This window comes from Entelurus aequoreus, linkage group LG20, assembly GCF_033978785.1.
Source record: "Entelurus aequoreus isolate RoL-2023_Sb linkage group LG20, RoL_Eaeq_v1.1, whole genome shotgun sequence".
Taxonomy (NCBI): domain Eukaryota; kingdom Metazoa; phylum Chordata; class Actinopteri; order Syngnathiformes; family Syngnathidae; genus Entelurus; species Entelurus aequoreus.
The window spans coordinates 17,781,209-17,799,246 of NC_084750.1; the positions used below are offsets into that span (position 1 = coordinate 17,781,209).

Consider the following 18,038-nt stretch of genomic DNA (forward strand, 5'->3'; position numbering starts at 1 on the left):
GCCTCATATAACACACTTATTCAGCCTGTTGTTCACTATTCTTTATTTATTTTAAATTGCCTTTCAAATGTTTATTGTTGGTGTTGGCTTTTATCAAATACATTTCCCCAAAAAATGCGACTTATACTCCAGTGCGACTTATGTTTTTTTTCCTTCTTTATTATGCATTTTCGGCCAGTGCGACTTATACTCCGAAAAATACGGTAACTTAATTACCCATGTTGATAAGAACTAAGTTCAAGTGAGTTTGTTTGCTTTCATAAAATTCAATTACAGTAGTAATCTTTTAATGCTTTCAAATTAACCGTATGTCATATATTATACTGTAATTAATTTCCCCCTATGTCATATATCATACTGTATCAGTGCAATGTCTGCCACTGTCATTAAAACAGGACAGGTTTTTTTTTGAAAAGTATATTTATTACAAAAATTAAATAGGAAAACCAAATAAGAAGGCTTACATCAAGACCAGGCAAGTGTTAAGACAAAAACAGTCTTTTTAGTTTTACGTTTAAAAATCTGGAAGAAGAAGAAGAAGAAAAAAAAAAAAAAAAGGACAGTAGTAATATTGTGTGATATGACAGCAGTGGATATTTCCGTGGGGAGACTGTAAACCTCATGTTAGATGAGGGGAAGAAAAAAAAAAAGTGTACAAGTTCACAGACATCCTCCATCTTCGTTATTGCTGTCCAAACCTTGTACACATCAAGCAGGCAGTAAAATGAACACTACATGAGGTTGGTGTTTAGCTACTTTTCATGCCCCCCTGCACTTCTTTTGGTCCTGTCAGCGCCATATTGATCAACTCTGCATATATCTCGTTATTGGCATACACACACACAATCTCTCCATACAGTATTGTCATAATTAAACTTGTGAAGAGGATCTTTCAGCACCATGACAAAAAAGGCACACACTACACAAGTTTTAACTTAACAGTGCCGAGTGTGTATTGCATGAAGCACTTTGGAAACTGACCAGACCAACACGACTAGTACGAATAATACATGATGCCTGCTTACATAAATAGGTTATCACTTAAATATGCCACATCTTTGGACTAAGTGGAAGGGACATGTCCAGTAAGCTCTGTCAGAAAAGATTAAAAACGCTTTAAAAAAAACAACAAAAAAAAACATGCCCATGATTTTCTTTACCAGGACACGCCTTTGAGGTGACAAATTGGGAGTAAAAGATTGATGCTTTGCAACTTGAGGTGCAGGGAATATACTGTGTAAGCACCTTCAAGTGTGTTGCATGCATTTCGGGGAAGGAGGACAACATTCTCTCACCAGCAGCAGCAGAGTTCCACTATCTAGTCAGATCAGGCACTTTAATTCACCACCTTTACCAAGCAACATTCATCACAGAGCCCAAGTTACTGCTGTACTTTGCCCTGCTTCTGCAAAGGTGACTGATTTTAGTTTAAAAGGGTATAAAACTTTGGGATTTTAAGAACACACTCACACACACACACACGACTCCAGCTGGCTTACAGAAGAAATCATTCACAGTAAGGCAACAAACTGACACTGGCTTCAAGCATCCACGCTAAGGCGGCCGTTTTTTTTTTGCAGAATCCTGCTTGGAAGATGAACCAGCAGTTGTTTCATATGAGAATATTCAACCAGGGGCTTTCGCTTTCCTCTCAAAAACGCACACGTACCGAGCTGCTGTCACATCTGGAAGGCGAGGACCTGGGGGCGCTCCGCCTCCGCTTGCATAGGCGCGTTCAGGCGAAGTACATGGTCGCCAGCGTGTCGTGGTGGATCTGCACCGCTTTGGCCAGCACCTGAGGGTCCCTGCCGTTGCTCTGCCCTGAGACGTGGCTGCCCTCCGCACTGTCGCCAGGAAGGGAGCGTGCACACACACAGGAAGAGATGGTGAATAAAACAATGTACGCACAATAGAGACTAGTGTTGTCCCGATACCAAAATGCATTTTGATACTTTTTTTTTTAAATAAAGGGGAACACAAAAAATTGCATTATTTTAAAAAAAAATCCTAGGGTACATTAAACAGGTTTATTATTGCAATTTAGTCCTTAAATAAAATAGTGAACATACTAGACAACTTGTCTTTTAGTAGTAAGTAAACAAAGGCTCCTAATTAGTCTGCTGATGTATGCAGTAACATTGTGTCATTTATCTACATTATAAAGGACAAGCTGTAAAAAAATATCTACTAATACATTTACTGTTTATCTGCTTATTTTCTGTTTCAACATGTTCTATCTACACTTCTGTTAAAATTTAATAATCACTTATTCTTCTCTTCTTTGATACTTTACATTAGTTTTGGATGATACTAGGGATGTCCGATAATGGCTTTTTTGCCGATATCCGATATTGTCCAACTCTTAATTACAGATACCGATATATACAGTCGTGGAATTAACACATTATTATGCCTAATTTGGACAACCAGGTATGGTGGAGATAAGGTCCTTTTTTTAAAAATTCATAAAATAAAATAAGATAAATAAATTTAAAACATTTTCTTGAATAAAAAAAGAAAGTAAAACAATATAAAAACAGTTACATAGAAACTAGTAATGAATGAAAATGAGTAAAATTAACTGTTAAAGGTTAGTACTATTAGTGGACCAGCAGCACGCACAATCATATGTGCTTACGGACTGTATCCCTGCAGACTGTATTGATATATATTGATATATAATGTAGGAACCAGAATATTAATAACAGAAAGAAACAACCCTTTTGTGTGAATGAGTGTAAATGGGGGAGGGAGGTTTTTTGGGTTGGTGCACTAATTGTAAGTGTATCTTGTGTTTGTTGATTTAATAAAAAATAAAATAAAAAAAATAAAAAAAATAAAAAAAAAAGATACCGATAATTTCCGATATTACATTTTAAAGCATTTATCGGCCGATATCAACCAGCTCTAGATACCACAAATTGCGGTATCGATCCGATACCAAGTAGTTACAGGATCATACATTGGTCATATTCAAAGTCCTCATGTGTCCAGGGATGTATTTCCTGAGTTTATGAATATAATATGAATTTTTTTAAAAAAAGATTGTGACGATAAAAAAATAGATGTAATCATAGTAGTATCGACTAGATACATTCTTGGACTTTGTATCATTACAGTGGATGTCAGGTGTAGATCCACCCATGGCATTTGTTTACATTGTGACCTCCTACGGTGTGTAGTGAAGCATGTTTAGCTATTCCTCGTCCTGCAGTGATAATGGTACTTGTAAGAAACTTACTTTGTCACCATGGAGGCGAGGATTAGTGATTTAGAAGTAGCTAAAACACTGCAGACTGCCATGTTTTAAAGCACCTCTTCCTGAGGGAGTTTCAGTGTTATAACTTCACCTTTATCGTCAGTTTTTAAGCCAAAATGCGTCCATTCTCCCTTTTCTGTCTACACACTGTCTGCTTGTAAGTACTCAGTGATTGTGCGCTGCCGAACATGCTCTTCTGCTCGTAAAACCAGCAATGTCACAACGTGACAACGACGGGGGAGCCGGTACTTTTTAGAGGCTGTATAGTACCGAATATGATTTATTAGTATCGCGGTAATATACCAATACTGGTATACCGTACAACCCTAATGGAGTCATTTTATGTTGGTTTGGTGGTCAAATGACTCGCAATGACCCTAAAGCAGGGGTGTCAAACTCATTTTAGCTCAGGGGCCGCATGGGAGGAAAATCTGTGCACACGAGGGCCGGACTATTAAAATCATGGCATTAAAGCTAAAAAATAAAGACAACTTCAGATTGTTTGCTTTGTCTGACTTTGGCCAAAAATAGAACAAACACATTCTGAAAATATTACAATAAAAATATAGAAAAAAATACCAGCAGCGGTAAAGTTTAGATCCATGAAGGAAAGAAAATGAATGAATGTTTATAACGGAATACATTTACATAAAAATGTGTTTACGTTTGTAGATCAGACCAAACCAATCGAAGCACTATTCAATATTGCAGCCACTGATTGGCTCAGCTTCAGGCGGCATGACTATATTAGAAAAAAGGTGTTATTTCATGTCGAGAGGGCTCTTATGTTGAAAAATGTATCAAAGTATGTTTTTTTCCTTCTTTATTATGCATTTTCGGCCGGTGCGACTTATATTCCGAAAAATACAGTAAACAGTTTTTAATTCAAAAATCCATTCTTACTTCCAGAAGTTTGTAGAAAGTCCCAGGGACCCCATCAAGTCAAAAATGGGGTCCCACAGTACATTTTTTGGTGTCCCACCAAAGCCTTTTGAAAACAAATGATAAATGTATGCACTATCCTGTTATCTCACATTCTATATTGTGTTTTGGAAAAAGGTTGTCATAAAAGTTACTTGGCTCATCAAAGAAGAATTATACAAAAGTAAACACATTTTTGTGCATATGTAGATGTACTCAGTTATAAACATTCATTTTCAAGAGGCTTACAAAAAAAGTGGGACCCAAAAATGTACTGTGGGACCCCATTTTTATGACTTGATGGGGTCCCTGGGACTTTCTGCGAAGTTCTGGAAGTAAGAATGGATTTTTAAATAAAAAACTGTCATGCCGCCTGAAGCTGAGCCAATCAGAGGCTGCAATACTGAACAGTGCTCTGATTGGTTTGGTCTGACCTAGTAGCAAATACTACTGGTATTTGTCATTATTGAAAATGTTAACTGATGTGAGTAAGCACAAAAAAAATAAAATAGCACAACGATCATGTACTGTATATACGCAAATTAATCTCGCCATTTATTAACCGTGGATAGTTACCTGGCAGGTTGTTCTACGGTCAGTAATCAGGTCACCTCATAAGTCAGTACAAATATGAGTAAGGAGACTCCGATTGTTGTGCTGGCTGGCAAATTTCACTTCAAAATACACCTATACGGGACTTTAGATAAAAGTTTTGAGTGAATAAATGTCGCGCATTCAAGTAAAAATTTTTTTAAATGTTCCGGATGACATTTTACTCTATGAAAATGTATTTAAATTAAGCAAGTGATTAATTGATTGTTCACGAGTGAGGGAAGAGTGGATGGTGAGATCGACAGGCGGATCGGTGCGGCGTCTTCAGTAATGCGGACGCTGTATCGATCCCTTGTGGTGAAGAAGGAGCTGAGCCGGAAGACAAAGCTCTCAATTTACCGGTCGATCTGCGATCCCATCCTCACCTGTGGTCATGAGCTTTGGGTTATGACCGAAAGGACAAGATCACGGGTACAAGCGGCCGACATGGGTTTGGGTCTCTCCCTTAGAGATAGGGTGAGAAGCTCTGTCATCCGGGAGGAGCTCAAAGTAAAGCCGCTGCTCCTCCACATGGAGAGGAGCCAGATGAGGTGGTTTGGGCATCTGGTCAGGATGCCACCCGAACACCTCCCTAGAGAGGTGTTTCGGGCACGTCCGACCGGTAGGAGGCCACTGGGAAAACCCAGGACATGTTGAGAAGACTGTCTCACAGCTGGCCTGGGAACGCCTCGGGATCCCCCAGGAGGAGCTGGACGAAATGGCTGGGGAGAGGGAAGTCTGGGCTTCCCTGCTTAGGCTGCTGCCCCCGCGACCCGACCTCGGATAAGTTTAGAAGATGGATGGATGGAAGTGATTAATAACCTGTGATTAATTATGATAATCAAATTTTTGCAAATTTGACATTTATTTTGAAGACTTAACTTTACGAGCGCCAACAATAACCGAAGTGTTTGGGTTGGTTTTTTCTTCTTCATGAAAGTTAAAATGCAGCAACTTTAAAACCAGGAAGGTTAACACTGTAGAATCACTAAGTAGCAGCAATTGTTAATGCACTACTGTTATTTTTATTTTATTACTTTTTTTTTTCTTTTTTTTTTTACTCTTCCATTATATTTTGTCATCTTGTCCTCTTCATACTGTGTCAGAGTTGTCCAACATTTTTTCTTCTGGGAGTTACTTTTACAAAATAAAAACCACGAACATCTAATTTTTGTAAGCATATTTCAACACAAAAGGGAATAAGCTTATTTTGCCAAGGCATTGACAAAATGTCAGTATATACACACACAAGAAAATAACTTGTTCCTCCATCTTGTATTTCAGTACACATTTCACCATTTAGGCTACTTTGACAACATTTAAACTATAATATATTTAACAGATCTGCCATTTTCTTTATGCTATTTTGTGGTAATTTGTCATTAACAGACGCATCATATGGGAATTGAACAGTGACAATACTGAGAGTTCCAGCACTATTTGACCCCTTGGTGAGCTCCTGGTTGCAGACTTTTGCTATATGTGTTAGAATAATTGTTTCTAAATTATCACAAAAACTGTGTTACATTGAGGTCTGGTGAGAAGACAAAAAGCTGTCTTTGAAACCTACCAAGAGTAAGGCTCGTAAAACTCCACCGTGTAGGGGGAAAGCAAGATGAAGGTGTTTGTTTTCTCTCATGCATGGTAATCAACAGAAAGATATTGTTCTAACCCAAGGACTTCAAAGCGGAGAGATGACAGGATCTGCCCAATTTCCAGACGAACTCTTTTTGAACTATTTTATGGACCTCTTTTTGAAGTATTTTACAAATGTCTTTTTGAACTATTTTACGAACTCTTTTTGAACTGACCTTTTCTGTAAATTGTTTACGACCTTTTCTGTGAACTTTTTGCGACCTTTGTCCTTTGGAAACAGCGGTGGCCAGTCGGGGAGGGTCCAAAATAAAAGGTGTGCAATCTTTTGGCAGAGCGTGCTGAGATACTATACAAGGGTACAGTGTACAGACGACTCTCTTCAATATTGAGTCCAAATTGAATTCTGTCAGTTTAATTCTTTGCCTCTTGTCTTGTTTAATAGATGTCATCAGTGTTTGAACCTGACAATATGTAATGACATTATCCCCAATGTGGGATAAATAAAGGCCTATCCTATCCTCTACCTGTCATGTTCTTTGTCCACCAGGTGGTAGCGCGCACGGAAGGCCACCAGGTGGGCGTAGTAGGCGGGTGCTGGGATGGAGACGGAACGCGTGCAGCGCACGTAGGTGTGGCACAGCTGGTAGGTGAGGAGCTGGAACTCATCGGCGGTGAAACAGTTGTCGTCCCACAACACGTGGTAGTGTGACGGCCTGCTTGTGCCCTAAAAGGTGGAAGTTAAAAGGACAAACTTAGCTTATTACTTAATCACCAAAAAGCTTCCTGGCAACACAAGTTGACCTGGATTCCAGCATGGCTGCAGAGATAAAAGTCAAACTCATAAGGGTGAGTGATGTCAGTGTCCACTGTCGTGCCGGCGGGAATGTTTCCGCTTCTTCCAACCTGCCGGGAATTTATAAATGACAAATTAGGAAAAAAACTGTCGCCAATTCCAACCCCTTATCTACATGAACTTACCCGCTCGTTGTGATCAGCACAAAAGAGACGCGTGTGATGTCGTTTTTGTACAACAATGTAAGTAATCCCAGGCTGGTATTCCTTCTCTAGACTGATGCACGCCTCCCGGATGGCTAGTAGCTCATAATACAGCACCTGTACAGGAAATACACAAAACAGCGCATGTGAAGAGTAGAAGGCTAAGGAGCAAGTTTGTCAGAATGAAAACCACTGCTGCTGATTTGGACACTGCACAGCAGCAGGACTTCTCCCTCCACTATTAGTCTTATTTGTACAAAACCCAGAACCGGTGAAGTTGGCACGTTGTGTAACTGGTAAATAAAAAACAATACAATGATTTGCAAATCCTTTTCAACTTATATTCAATTGAATAGACTGCAAAGACAAGATATTTAATGTTCACACTGAGAAACTGTTTTTTTGCAAATAATTAACTTAGAATTTAATGGCAACACATTGCAAAAAAGTTGTCACAGGGGCATTTTTACCACTGTTTCATTGCCTTTCCTTGTAATGAGGAGACACATTTTTGAAGCTTCTCAGGTGGAATTCTTTCCCATTCTTGCTTGATGTACAGCTTAAGTTGTTCAACAGTCCGGGGGTCTCTATTGTCATATTTTAGGCTTCATAATGCACCACACATTTTCAATGGGAGACAGGTCTGGACTACAGGCAGGCCAGTCTAGTACCCGCACTCTTTTACTATGAAGCCCCGCTGTTGTAACACGTGGCTTGGCATTGTCTTGCTGAAATAAGCAGGGGCGTCCATGATAACGTTGCTTGGATGGCAACATGTGTTGCTCCAAAACCTGTATGTACCTTTCAGCATTAATGGCGCCTTCCCAGATGTGTAAGTTACCCATGTCTTGGGCACTAATACACCCCCATACCATCACACATGCTGGCTTTTACACTTTACGCTTATAACAGTCCGGATGGTTCTTTTCCTCTTTGGTCCACATTTTCCAAAAACAATTTGAAATGAGGACTCGTCAGACCACAGAACACTTTGCATCAGTCCATCGTAGATTAGCTCAGCGTTTCTGGGTGTTGTTAATAAATGGCTTTGCATAGTAGCGTTTTAACTTGCACTTGCAGATGTAGCGACCAACTGTAGTTACTGACATGGCATCCACCTGTTCCCAATTAGCCTGTTCACCTGTGGGTTGTTCCCAATAAGTGATGAGCATTCCTTAACTTTCTCAGTCTTTTTTGCCACTTGTGCCAGCTTTTTTGAAACATGTTGCAGGCATCAAATTCCAAATGAGCTAATTGCAAAAAAATTTAGTTTACCAGTTCATACGTTAAGTATCTTGTCTTTGCAGTCTATTCAATTGAATATAAGTTGAAAAGGATTTGCAAACCATTGTATTCCGTTTTTATTTACCATTTACACAACGTGCCAACTTCACTGGTTTTGTATATTCCGAAGAACCAGCGTCCTCTACAGTGGAAATGTGATTGTTTTCTTGTCATTATGTCAGAGTTACAGGAGCGCTCTGCCGTTTAAGAACTTTCTGCAAAAAAGCTAGTCAAAGATCATCTCTATGACCGCACTCGTTTTTTAAGAATCTGCTACAAAAATGTGAGTCTCAAGTTGTTGGACTGAACCACCAGTTGAATAGCCCAAATGACGAAATAGGACCTAAAATGGACCACCACCAGGATAAGTAAAGAAGTTAAATGACTGCATCTAAAGTAAACAAGCAACACCTTACTTACAGAAATCAGATGTATAACTGCCAAAAAGGGGAGGACTTAAAAGGGTGCCTTGAGGAACGCTTCAGTTATGTAAATCACAAGTGTTCTATGTTTGCAAGCAAGGTTCAAATGTCACCGCAAGGATCTGACAGTGTTCACAAAGGCTCAAGTTCCTCCATACAACAGGAGCACTGTAGTGTTTTTAGGAATTTGCTGTAATAATGTTTGTCTCAAGTTTTGAACTGAACGCTGGGGCCGATTTGGCCCCCGAGCTGCCAGTTGAAGAGCACTGCTGAACAGTAAGCTTTACAAAAAAAACAAAAAAAACATGGTACAGGCTCTTAGTAATATGTTTCAAAAGTTCTGACGGACTAAACCAAACAAAAAAATTAATACATTTTGTCCATGAGAAATAATAAACCCAATTAATCTATTCTAGACAGTCAAACATTAACATATTATGAATAATTATATTTTATATGCAACAACAATGTTCAATACATATAAATGACGAATGTAATGTATAAATAAATCACGTAACATCACTTTTACAATTATTGAAGACACTTGTTGGCCAAGACAACTATGTGCATTGTACTTTGCTACAGGTTATTCTGTTAAAATCCAACTGTTTCTCATTCTTGATCAAAGTGAAGTCACTTGCAACTTTCTTTGGCCCCTTTAGAAGTCATACGACAAAAAAGCGCAGACCGTCTGAAAGCCTTTTTGCCTAACACACACAGTGCGCTCTAACGCCTCATGTGAGCGGGCCCATAAACAGTGCATGGCAGATCCTGCTCAGAGGCAAAAATTGTTAAATGTTCTGTGTGCTTTCTATGAACTAATAAACCACACAGGCATCATAAAGATCATTAAAAGGGATTCTGTAGCTGGACTCCATCTATAGCAGAGGTGTCAAACTCAAGGCCCGGGGGCCAGATCTGGCCCGCAAACACCTGGAAATGATGTGTCAATAAAGTACTTAATATTTTCTCACTAAATGTAAAGTGGTTTTTTTTTCCATTTTGACAGAAAAAAATATATGTACTGCTTGAAATTACATGCCTTTTAAACTTTAATAGTATCCAATATTGCAAATACAGTATATCATACTTTCCATACATGTTTTTGTCTTAATAAAAATACTTAACTACCCATCAAATTAATAAAAACGACAATACATTTTATGTTCTTCACAGCATATTACTGCAAATTGAAAAAACTGTTTTTTTGCGTTAAAATTTTGTTGACTGAGCTGCAAGTTTTTGACTGTAAAATCTACGGTTGTTTTTAAGGGTGTATGTAAATGGAAAGACTGTACATTTGTTTTTACGGTAGAAAAACTGGCAGCTAAGTTGCCAGAATAAAAATTGGCAACTTAGCCAATTACATTGTAAAAAACAATGTAAATTTAATAGTAAAATTCTGGCAACTCAGCTGCCAGCTTTTTCCCTAAAAAATAAGAAATAAAACCGTGGTACTGTTTTTATATTTACTGTAAAATGTTGCAAAAAATAACACTATTTTACAGTAAAATTTTGTAAGTGTAAAGTTTTGACTGTAAAATCGACAAGTCTACTTAAAACAATTTAAATAAATAATGAGACCCAGAGGCAAATTCATACATTTTTCGCTGTTACAAGCGGCCCTCTGATGGCAGCCATAACTGCCATGTGGCCCTCAATGAAAACCAGTTTCACATCCCTGGTCTATAGTGTCCTAACTCTTTAAGAACCACATCCATTCTTCACAGACAGTCACCAACGTGTGGGATTCTTTGTTTAAGGAGCGAAATGATACGTGGGAAAATGAACCAGTTTGCTAAGCGCAATGTTTGGCCGAACGACAACCAAAACGGCATAAAAAAATCTGAGGCCCGCGAAAATGTAATCATACCTGTCTGAACTGGCCCTCGGAGACACCATCCCTGTAAAATATCAGCCTGGTCGGCTTGTAGCGAGTCGATTTGTAGAACTGGATCAAGAGCTCTCGCACCATGGAGCCCAGGTCTTGGATGACTTCCTGTCTGGGCCGCTGGACTCGCACGGTAGCACAGTACCTGCTGGGGTGGGCGTCCATGCTGCCGACCACCTGCAGCAGAAATGTATACACCAATGAAAAGAAAGCCGATTGAAATAGTTAATAAAGAAGCTCTGAAAGTGTTAAATAAAAACAAAGGTATCTTCATTGTCAGATATTAAAAAAACCATGAGCACTTAAATTGGGACAATGACACCATCTTGATTTACAAAATCTTTCATGACAAAAGCACTACCTCCATTACAAGAATTTGTGGAAAAAACCAACAGATCAACAAGAGCCGGTACTAGTGGTGACTGTAGTTCTGTTCAGAAAAAATGCCTTTGGTCAAATCACTTTTTCTGTCTGTGCATCTCCTACCTGAAATGCAATACCAGATACAATACAACTAGGGGTGTAACGGTACGTACCTTGGTTTAGAGGTCACGGTTTGGTTCATTTTCGGTACAGTTAAAAAAACAACAAAATATAAATTTTTGGGTTATTTACCAAAATTTGCAAAATCTTCCGCCAAAAATATTTTTCTTAGTGGAATATTTGATGTGAAGTAATCGGAATCTTGGATAGGTCAATAATTCATAATAACATTGATTTTGATTCAATATTATGTTTTGAGCAATGACAGTTTGAAAGAAAAAAAAAACAGCTTTGTTTTTAGTCAACATTGCAACATTTTCTAAATTACATTTAACCTTTTTTATTTCACTTTTGTTATGTTTTTGTTTATTTTAATAGTATTTTTAGAATGTGCCGTGGGCCTTCAAAACATTAGCTGTGGGCCGCAAACGGCCTCCGGGGCACACTTGACACCCCTGCTATAGATAAAAAATTAAATCTGATCAATCATGGTATTTGTATTTATTTTTGTCAAAGAAATACAATCATGTGTGCTTACGGACTGTATCCCTGCAGACTGTATTGATATATAATGTATATATTGTGTTTTTTATGTTGATTTAATTTTTTTTTTTAAATTTAAAAAAATTAAAAAATTTACATTTCTTGTGCGGCCCAGTACCAATCGGTCCACGGACCAGTACCGGGCCGCGGCCCGGTGGTTGGGGACCACTGATGTAGACCACAAGGAAAAATCATAATATGACCCCTTTAATGCGCCTTATAATCCAGTGCGCCTTTTGTATGAAAAAGGCCCTGAATAGACCCGCTCATCGGCAGTGCGCCTTATGGTCCGAAAACTTTTAAATACCTGGGCGTAACCTTGGACAATAAACTCACCTTTGATCAGCACACCATGGACATTCAAAAAATAAGTCAACAAAGACGGTCAGCCATCCGTAAACTTAAAGGACTATACGTTGCAACTCACCTCCTGTTATTACTGTACCAAAGCATCGTTCAACCCATCCTTCTGTACTGTTCCACATGTTTTTTCACTATGCTTTCTGTAACCAACCGGACCAAACTCACACGCATTACAAACATAGCAGCTAAAATCATCGGCCTACCCACACCCAACATTTCAGATCCAAACCACAAGTCCATCACTCGACTGGCAAACACGATAGTCCAGGATATGACTCACCCACTACACCAATACATCATCCCACTACCATCAGGGCGCAGGTACAGAACTATCAAAATCTCGGAGGGCCCGCCTTGGGAAAAGCCTTATCCCTGCAGCTATAGCCGCCCTAAACAGCAGGCCCGGCCGACCTGTCTGACAAGCCCGTAAATGTGTTGGCCATGTATGATGTCTTGTTATTTTTGTTCGTGATGTGTAATGTCTATTTAAATGTACGACAGTGAAAATTAATTTCCCCAACGGGGACCAATAAATCTAATTCAATCTTAACAATCAAATATGGTATATTACTTTTAATATTAGCCAACTGTTAGGGGTACCTTTTAAGGCTAATTGTTCTACTTGTCAATGTTGTCATATATACGTATGTCCCATGCAGACATCTACCTGCTGAAGGGACTTAAGATAGAAATTAGCCAATGGCTATAATCTTGCATATTTACATGTCCATGAATATGTATTGTCCCGTTTTAAATAAAAGAGAAAGAACGCATCTTGATGTTATTGCCTCACCGCCGCAATTGATGGCTTCTTCCCATCCCCTGCTGGAGGGTGAGTGACGTCAGCCCCGAGGAAGATGATCGGCTGCTGGAACACAGAGGGTCTGGGTGGAAAAGAGACACAATGTTCACTTCAAAATAATCTGATAAAGTCACACGTGGTAATTGGCACAAAGCGTGCCATTTGTAGTTTGTTGCGTTACCGTTGGTGAGGAACTAGAATGTTATTTATCCCTCCGAGTTTGACGTTGATCTTGAGGCAGAGGTTGGACAGGGTCTGCGGTGAGGTCTTCACTACATTCTTCACCTGGACACACTGAGTGGCTATGCCAAGGAGGGTGTCTCCTACCCGCTTTACCTCAGCTGCAGATGGCAAGTTGGATGTTAGATCAGTTGTATTTTATTCACATTTTCAGTATGGCCTCGGTTGGGTGTAGAAATGTTTGTCTAGATTTACCGTAGACAGGCGTTTTGCCAGGGAGGATTACGATGATCAACTGAAGACCCAGGTAAGCGTTCTTCAGGTGTCTGAACATGGGCTCCACACTGTCGGCACCTTGGGCATATTTACAGAAACACGGTTGGCCCTGGATGGGCATCCCAGCATCCTTTGAGATTTTCCGTAGCTGGTCAGTGAAGCTCCTGGATGACAATGGCAACAAATGAAAAATGGAGATCTTCAAACATGTATTTTTTTTTTTCCTGATCTCACTTGAGAATCTCTTCACGGCACTGCCTCTGGGTGGCGAAACAGGCAATGGCCCATATCTTGATCTCCACTCCGGTGTGAAACTGCTTCCCCCTCATGTCCCACACTCCGTGACTGGGCGTGGCCACCGTGCGGTTCTGCAATGACAGTGCAGGGTTGATCTGCTGGGGCTGGCAGGTACACAAGACACGTACAGTACAGTAGATCCTCGCCATTTGCTGGGGTTGCACTCAAACGCCCACAAATAGCAGGCTATATTTGACACACTAAACCATGGGTCTCAAACTCAGTTTACTAGGGGACCGCTGGAGACAGTCTGAGCTGCATCAGGTAGTCCAAAAGAAAAGCTTTGTTAAAAAATTGTTATCAAGAAGTTTTTCCTTTTTAAAAAAGGCATATCACATGTAAAAATGGTGTTTTAGAGAGCCAATCACAGATTAAATTGATTTCAATTCATTTCAATGTGAGATGTTGATTTAAGTATTTTGAGTTAAAAGCTCAGTCATAAATTCAACTAAGCTTATGAATTGAGGTACTATTTGGACCCTGCTAATTATTTAAAAATATGTTTGTATCAATTTAAAGGCTATGCATACACCCTAATGATTCCTAGTCAGCTTGATTAATTTGAACACTGCTGCCATCTAGTTGGAGGCTTGTGTTCCAGCATTAATAAACACCAATACTGCAGTATAATTAAGACTACTGAATCAAAACAGCATGCAGTTTTAAGGAAAACAGAAGCATCAATGTTATAGTAAGAAGAAACACATGCTGATGTGTGGTAGGTACCATGAAGGGTTCCGAGCTCACCCTGCCGCCATATTGCAGCATGGGGGCCGGCAGGACGCGGCCCGTCACCTGAGCCATCTCGTCACGTATGTGGAACTGGAACTCCTTGACAAATGGGTCGGCATCGTAATTGGCGTTGCGCACCTGAGACGACCCAAAAAAAAAAAAAAAAGTAAGGTAAACAAGTCCAAAAAAAATAACTAAAAAAATTTGTTGTATCCATGGGCGAAATTACCAGGCGGCTGATCTCTTCCTGTCTGTCTGGAGCCGAGCGGGCTGTTGCTTTTATCATGGTGGACGTCTGGTTATCTGTCAGCTTTTTAATGCAGCGCTGGCCAGCAACAATATTGCACACCTTCATGGAAAATAAATGCCATTATTTGTTTTTATTATCAGCCTCAGCATACATCCACCACTTTCTTAAAAGGGACTGTTTGCAACATTTACACAGATGCTTAGAGGGCAATAACTTTCCGATGTATTTTACACAGTAAATCCCACCCTCTTAAGTCTTCTAGATTGTAATGACGTAACTACGTGCGTACGGAACCCATGCAAGCGCATTGGCTTTGGGTTTTAGCCAATGATAATGATTTGGATAGCAAGGGTTAGCTGTCATTGAATGTACAAAACCCAAAACCAGCAAAATTGGCACTTTGTGAAATTCGTAAATAAAAACAGAATCCAATTATTTGCAAATCTTTTTCAACATATTCAATTGAATAGACTGCAAAGACACGATATTTAATGTTCGAACTGAGAAAATAAATTTTTTTGGGGCAAATAATGATTAACTTAGAATTTAATGGCAGCAACACATTGCAAAAAAGTTGTCACAGGGGCATTTTTACCACTATGTTACATGGCCTTTCCTTTTAACAACACTCCGTTAACGTTTGGGAACTGAGGAGACACATTTTTGAAGCTTTTCAGGTGGAATTCTTTCCCATTCTTGCTTGATGTACAGCTTAAGTTGTTCAACAGTCCGGGGTCTCTGTTGTGGTATTTTAGGCTTCATATTGCGCCACACAGGACTGGACTCCAGGCAGGCCAGTCTAGTACCAGCACTCTTACTATGAAGCCACGCTCTTGTAAACACGTGGCTTGGCATTGTCATGCTAAAATAAGCAGGGGCATCCATGATAACGTTGCATGGATGGCAGGGAGAGTGGCCGTCCCAGCAAGCTCAGGGTTCCTGGTTCGATCACCAGCTTCTACCACCCTAGTCACATCCGTTGTGTCCTTGAGCAAGACACTTCACCCTTGCTCCTGATGGGTCATGGTTAGTGCCTTGCATGGCAGCTCCCGCCATCAGTGTGTGAATGTGTGTGTGAATGGGTGAATGTGGAAATAGTGTCAAAGCGCTTGGAGTACCTTGAAGGTAGCAAAGCGCAATACAAGTATAACCCTAATGTGCAATGTGCATGCAAATTATAGCTTGTAACGATGAAACGATTAGAGAGCGCGAGTGGGAAAAAGACTACTAGAAGTTTGGGAGCTCATAGTTGCTACTTTTTGACAGAGCCAGGAAGCTTAATCAATAATCACTAAAATCAACCAAAAAAAAAAGGCATGATTTCCGTGTGCAGTAACCGCGGACGCAGTCGCATAATTGGCCATTAAAACAGAATCCGCTGATAAACGCAAAACAATGAGGAAATTAACAAATGTGAGTCGAAAGAACATTTGTTTGGGAAAATAATGTGTCCGGGAACCCTCATTCATCTCCCAACTACGTCCTAAACTAAACGTTGACAGCCACTTGAAACTACAACTAGCAAGAACGATCCATACACCCACAACACATCTCATCTGCTTGTGTTGTTGTGAACGACATCATCGATGTAAGATTAATGTACAAACAGGGGCACAGCAGCCGCAACAGCACAGGACATTCCCCTCCTTCACAATAATAGCCCCGTACCCCAAATCCGGTCTGACTGCGCTAACAAAATAAAGTTTTCCAAAAAGTACTTTACAAACATATTTGATATATTTACAAAAATATTCTTTGACTTAAAATATTGTTCAAAATTGTCCAAAGATGTACAGTTCAGGCCAAAAGTTTAGACACCTCATTTCAATGAGTTTTCTTTTCTTTCATGACTATTTACATTGTAGATTGTCACTGAAGGCATCAAAACTGACACCTGTGAAGTGAAAACCATTTCAGCTTGAAGCTCATGGAGAGAATGCCAAGAGTGTGCAAAGCAGTAATCAGAGCAAAGGGTGGCTATTTTGAAGAAACTAGAATATAAAACATGTTTTCAGTTATTTCACCTTTTTTGTTAAGTATGTAACTCCACATGTGTTCATTCAGTTTTGATGTGACAATCTACAATGTAAATAGTCATGAAAATAAAGAAAACGCATTGAATGAGAAGGTGTGTCCAAACTTTTGGCCTGTACTGTATGTACTGCACCAATAAATTAGGATTTTTGCATTAAGAAACATTTTGACAAGAAGCACACTAGTGGTAAAATAAGTTTAAAAAGGTAAAAAAAAACAATTAAAACTAGGGATGTCCGATAATGGCTTTTTGCCGATATTGTCCAACTCTTTAATTACCGATACCGATATCAACCGATACCGATATATACAGTCGTGGAATTAACACATTATTATGCCTAATTTGGACAAGCAGGTATGGTGAAGATAAGGTACTTTTTTAAAAAATGAATCAAATAAAATAAGATAAATAAATTAAAAACATTTTCTTGAATAAAAAAGAAAGTAACACAATACAAAAACAGTTACATAGAAAATAGTAATTAATGAAAATTTGTAAAATTAACTGTTAAAGGTTAGTACTATTAGTGGACCAGCAGCACGCACAATCATGTGTGCTTACGGACTGTATCCCTTGCAGACTGTATTGATATATAATGTAGGAACCAGAATATTAATAACAGAAAGAAACAACCCTTTTGTGTGAATGAGTGTGAATGCGGGAGGGAGGTTTTTTGGGTTGGTGCACTAATTGTAAGTGTATCTTGTGTTTTTTATGTGGATTTAATAAATAAAAAAAATAAAAAAAACGATACTGATAATAAAAAAACGATACCGATAATTTCCGATATTACATTTTAACGCATTTATCGGCCGATAATATCGGCAGACCGATATTATCGGACATCTCTAAAACTGAGGTTAGTTTTTATATTGCTATTTAAATGTATTACTATTTTACTTGTTGTGGTTTATCCATTACTAATTTATATCCAAGTTTTTTAACTATATTTAATGTTGAGTTTTGGAGGGACAATGAATACTGATGTTTTCAAAATTAATGAATTGTGGTATTGATCGTGATTACAATATCAATCAAAATGATTGTTATTATTTCTGCCATAATCGCCCAGGCCTAACGTATGGTAAAAAAGCTAGCCAATGGTGTTTTTTTTTTT

The 18,038-nt window shown here is 39.1% G+C and overlaps 1 protein-coding gene across 2 annotated transcripts in view; it reads right to left on the reverse strand.

Annotated features, from left to right (window-relative positions):
• Positions 1 to 430: 430 nt before the first annotated feature.
• Positions 431 to 18,038, reverse strand: part of ago3b (argonaute RISC catalytic component 3b) — a 34,385-nt gene continuing 16,777 nt past the window's right edge. For both annotated transcript variants that reach the window (XM_062029538.1, XM_062029537.1), the window contains exons 10-20: positions 14,866 to 14,985; positions 14,631 to 14,774; positions 13,842 to 13,975; positions 13,587 to 13,771; positions 13,333 to 13,492; positions 13,143 to 13,233; positions 10,943 to 11,137; positions 7,346 to 7,480; positions 7,169 to 7,270; positions 6,892 to 7,091; positions 431 to 1,844 (exon numbers count right to left, since the gene is read on the reverse strand). In XM_062029538.1, coding sequence (XP_061885522.1) covers positions 1,736 to 1,844; positions 6,892 to 7,091; positions 7,169 to 7,270; positions 7,346 to 7,480; positions 10,943 to 11,137; positions 13,143 to 13,233; positions 13,333 to 13,492; positions 13,587 to 13,771; positions 13,842 to 13,975; positions 14,631 to 14,774; positions 14,866 to 14,985 — 1,575 coding nt within the window. In that variant the 3' untranslated portion in view covers positions 431 to 1,735. The remainder of the gene's footprint in view (positions 1,845 to 6,891; positions 7,092 to 7,168; positions 7,271 to 7,345; positions 7,481 to 10,942; positions 11,138 to 13,142; positions 13,234 to 13,332; positions 13,493 to 13,586; positions 13,772 to 13,841; positions 13,976 to 14,630; positions 14,775 to 14,865; positions 14,986 to 18,038) is intronic.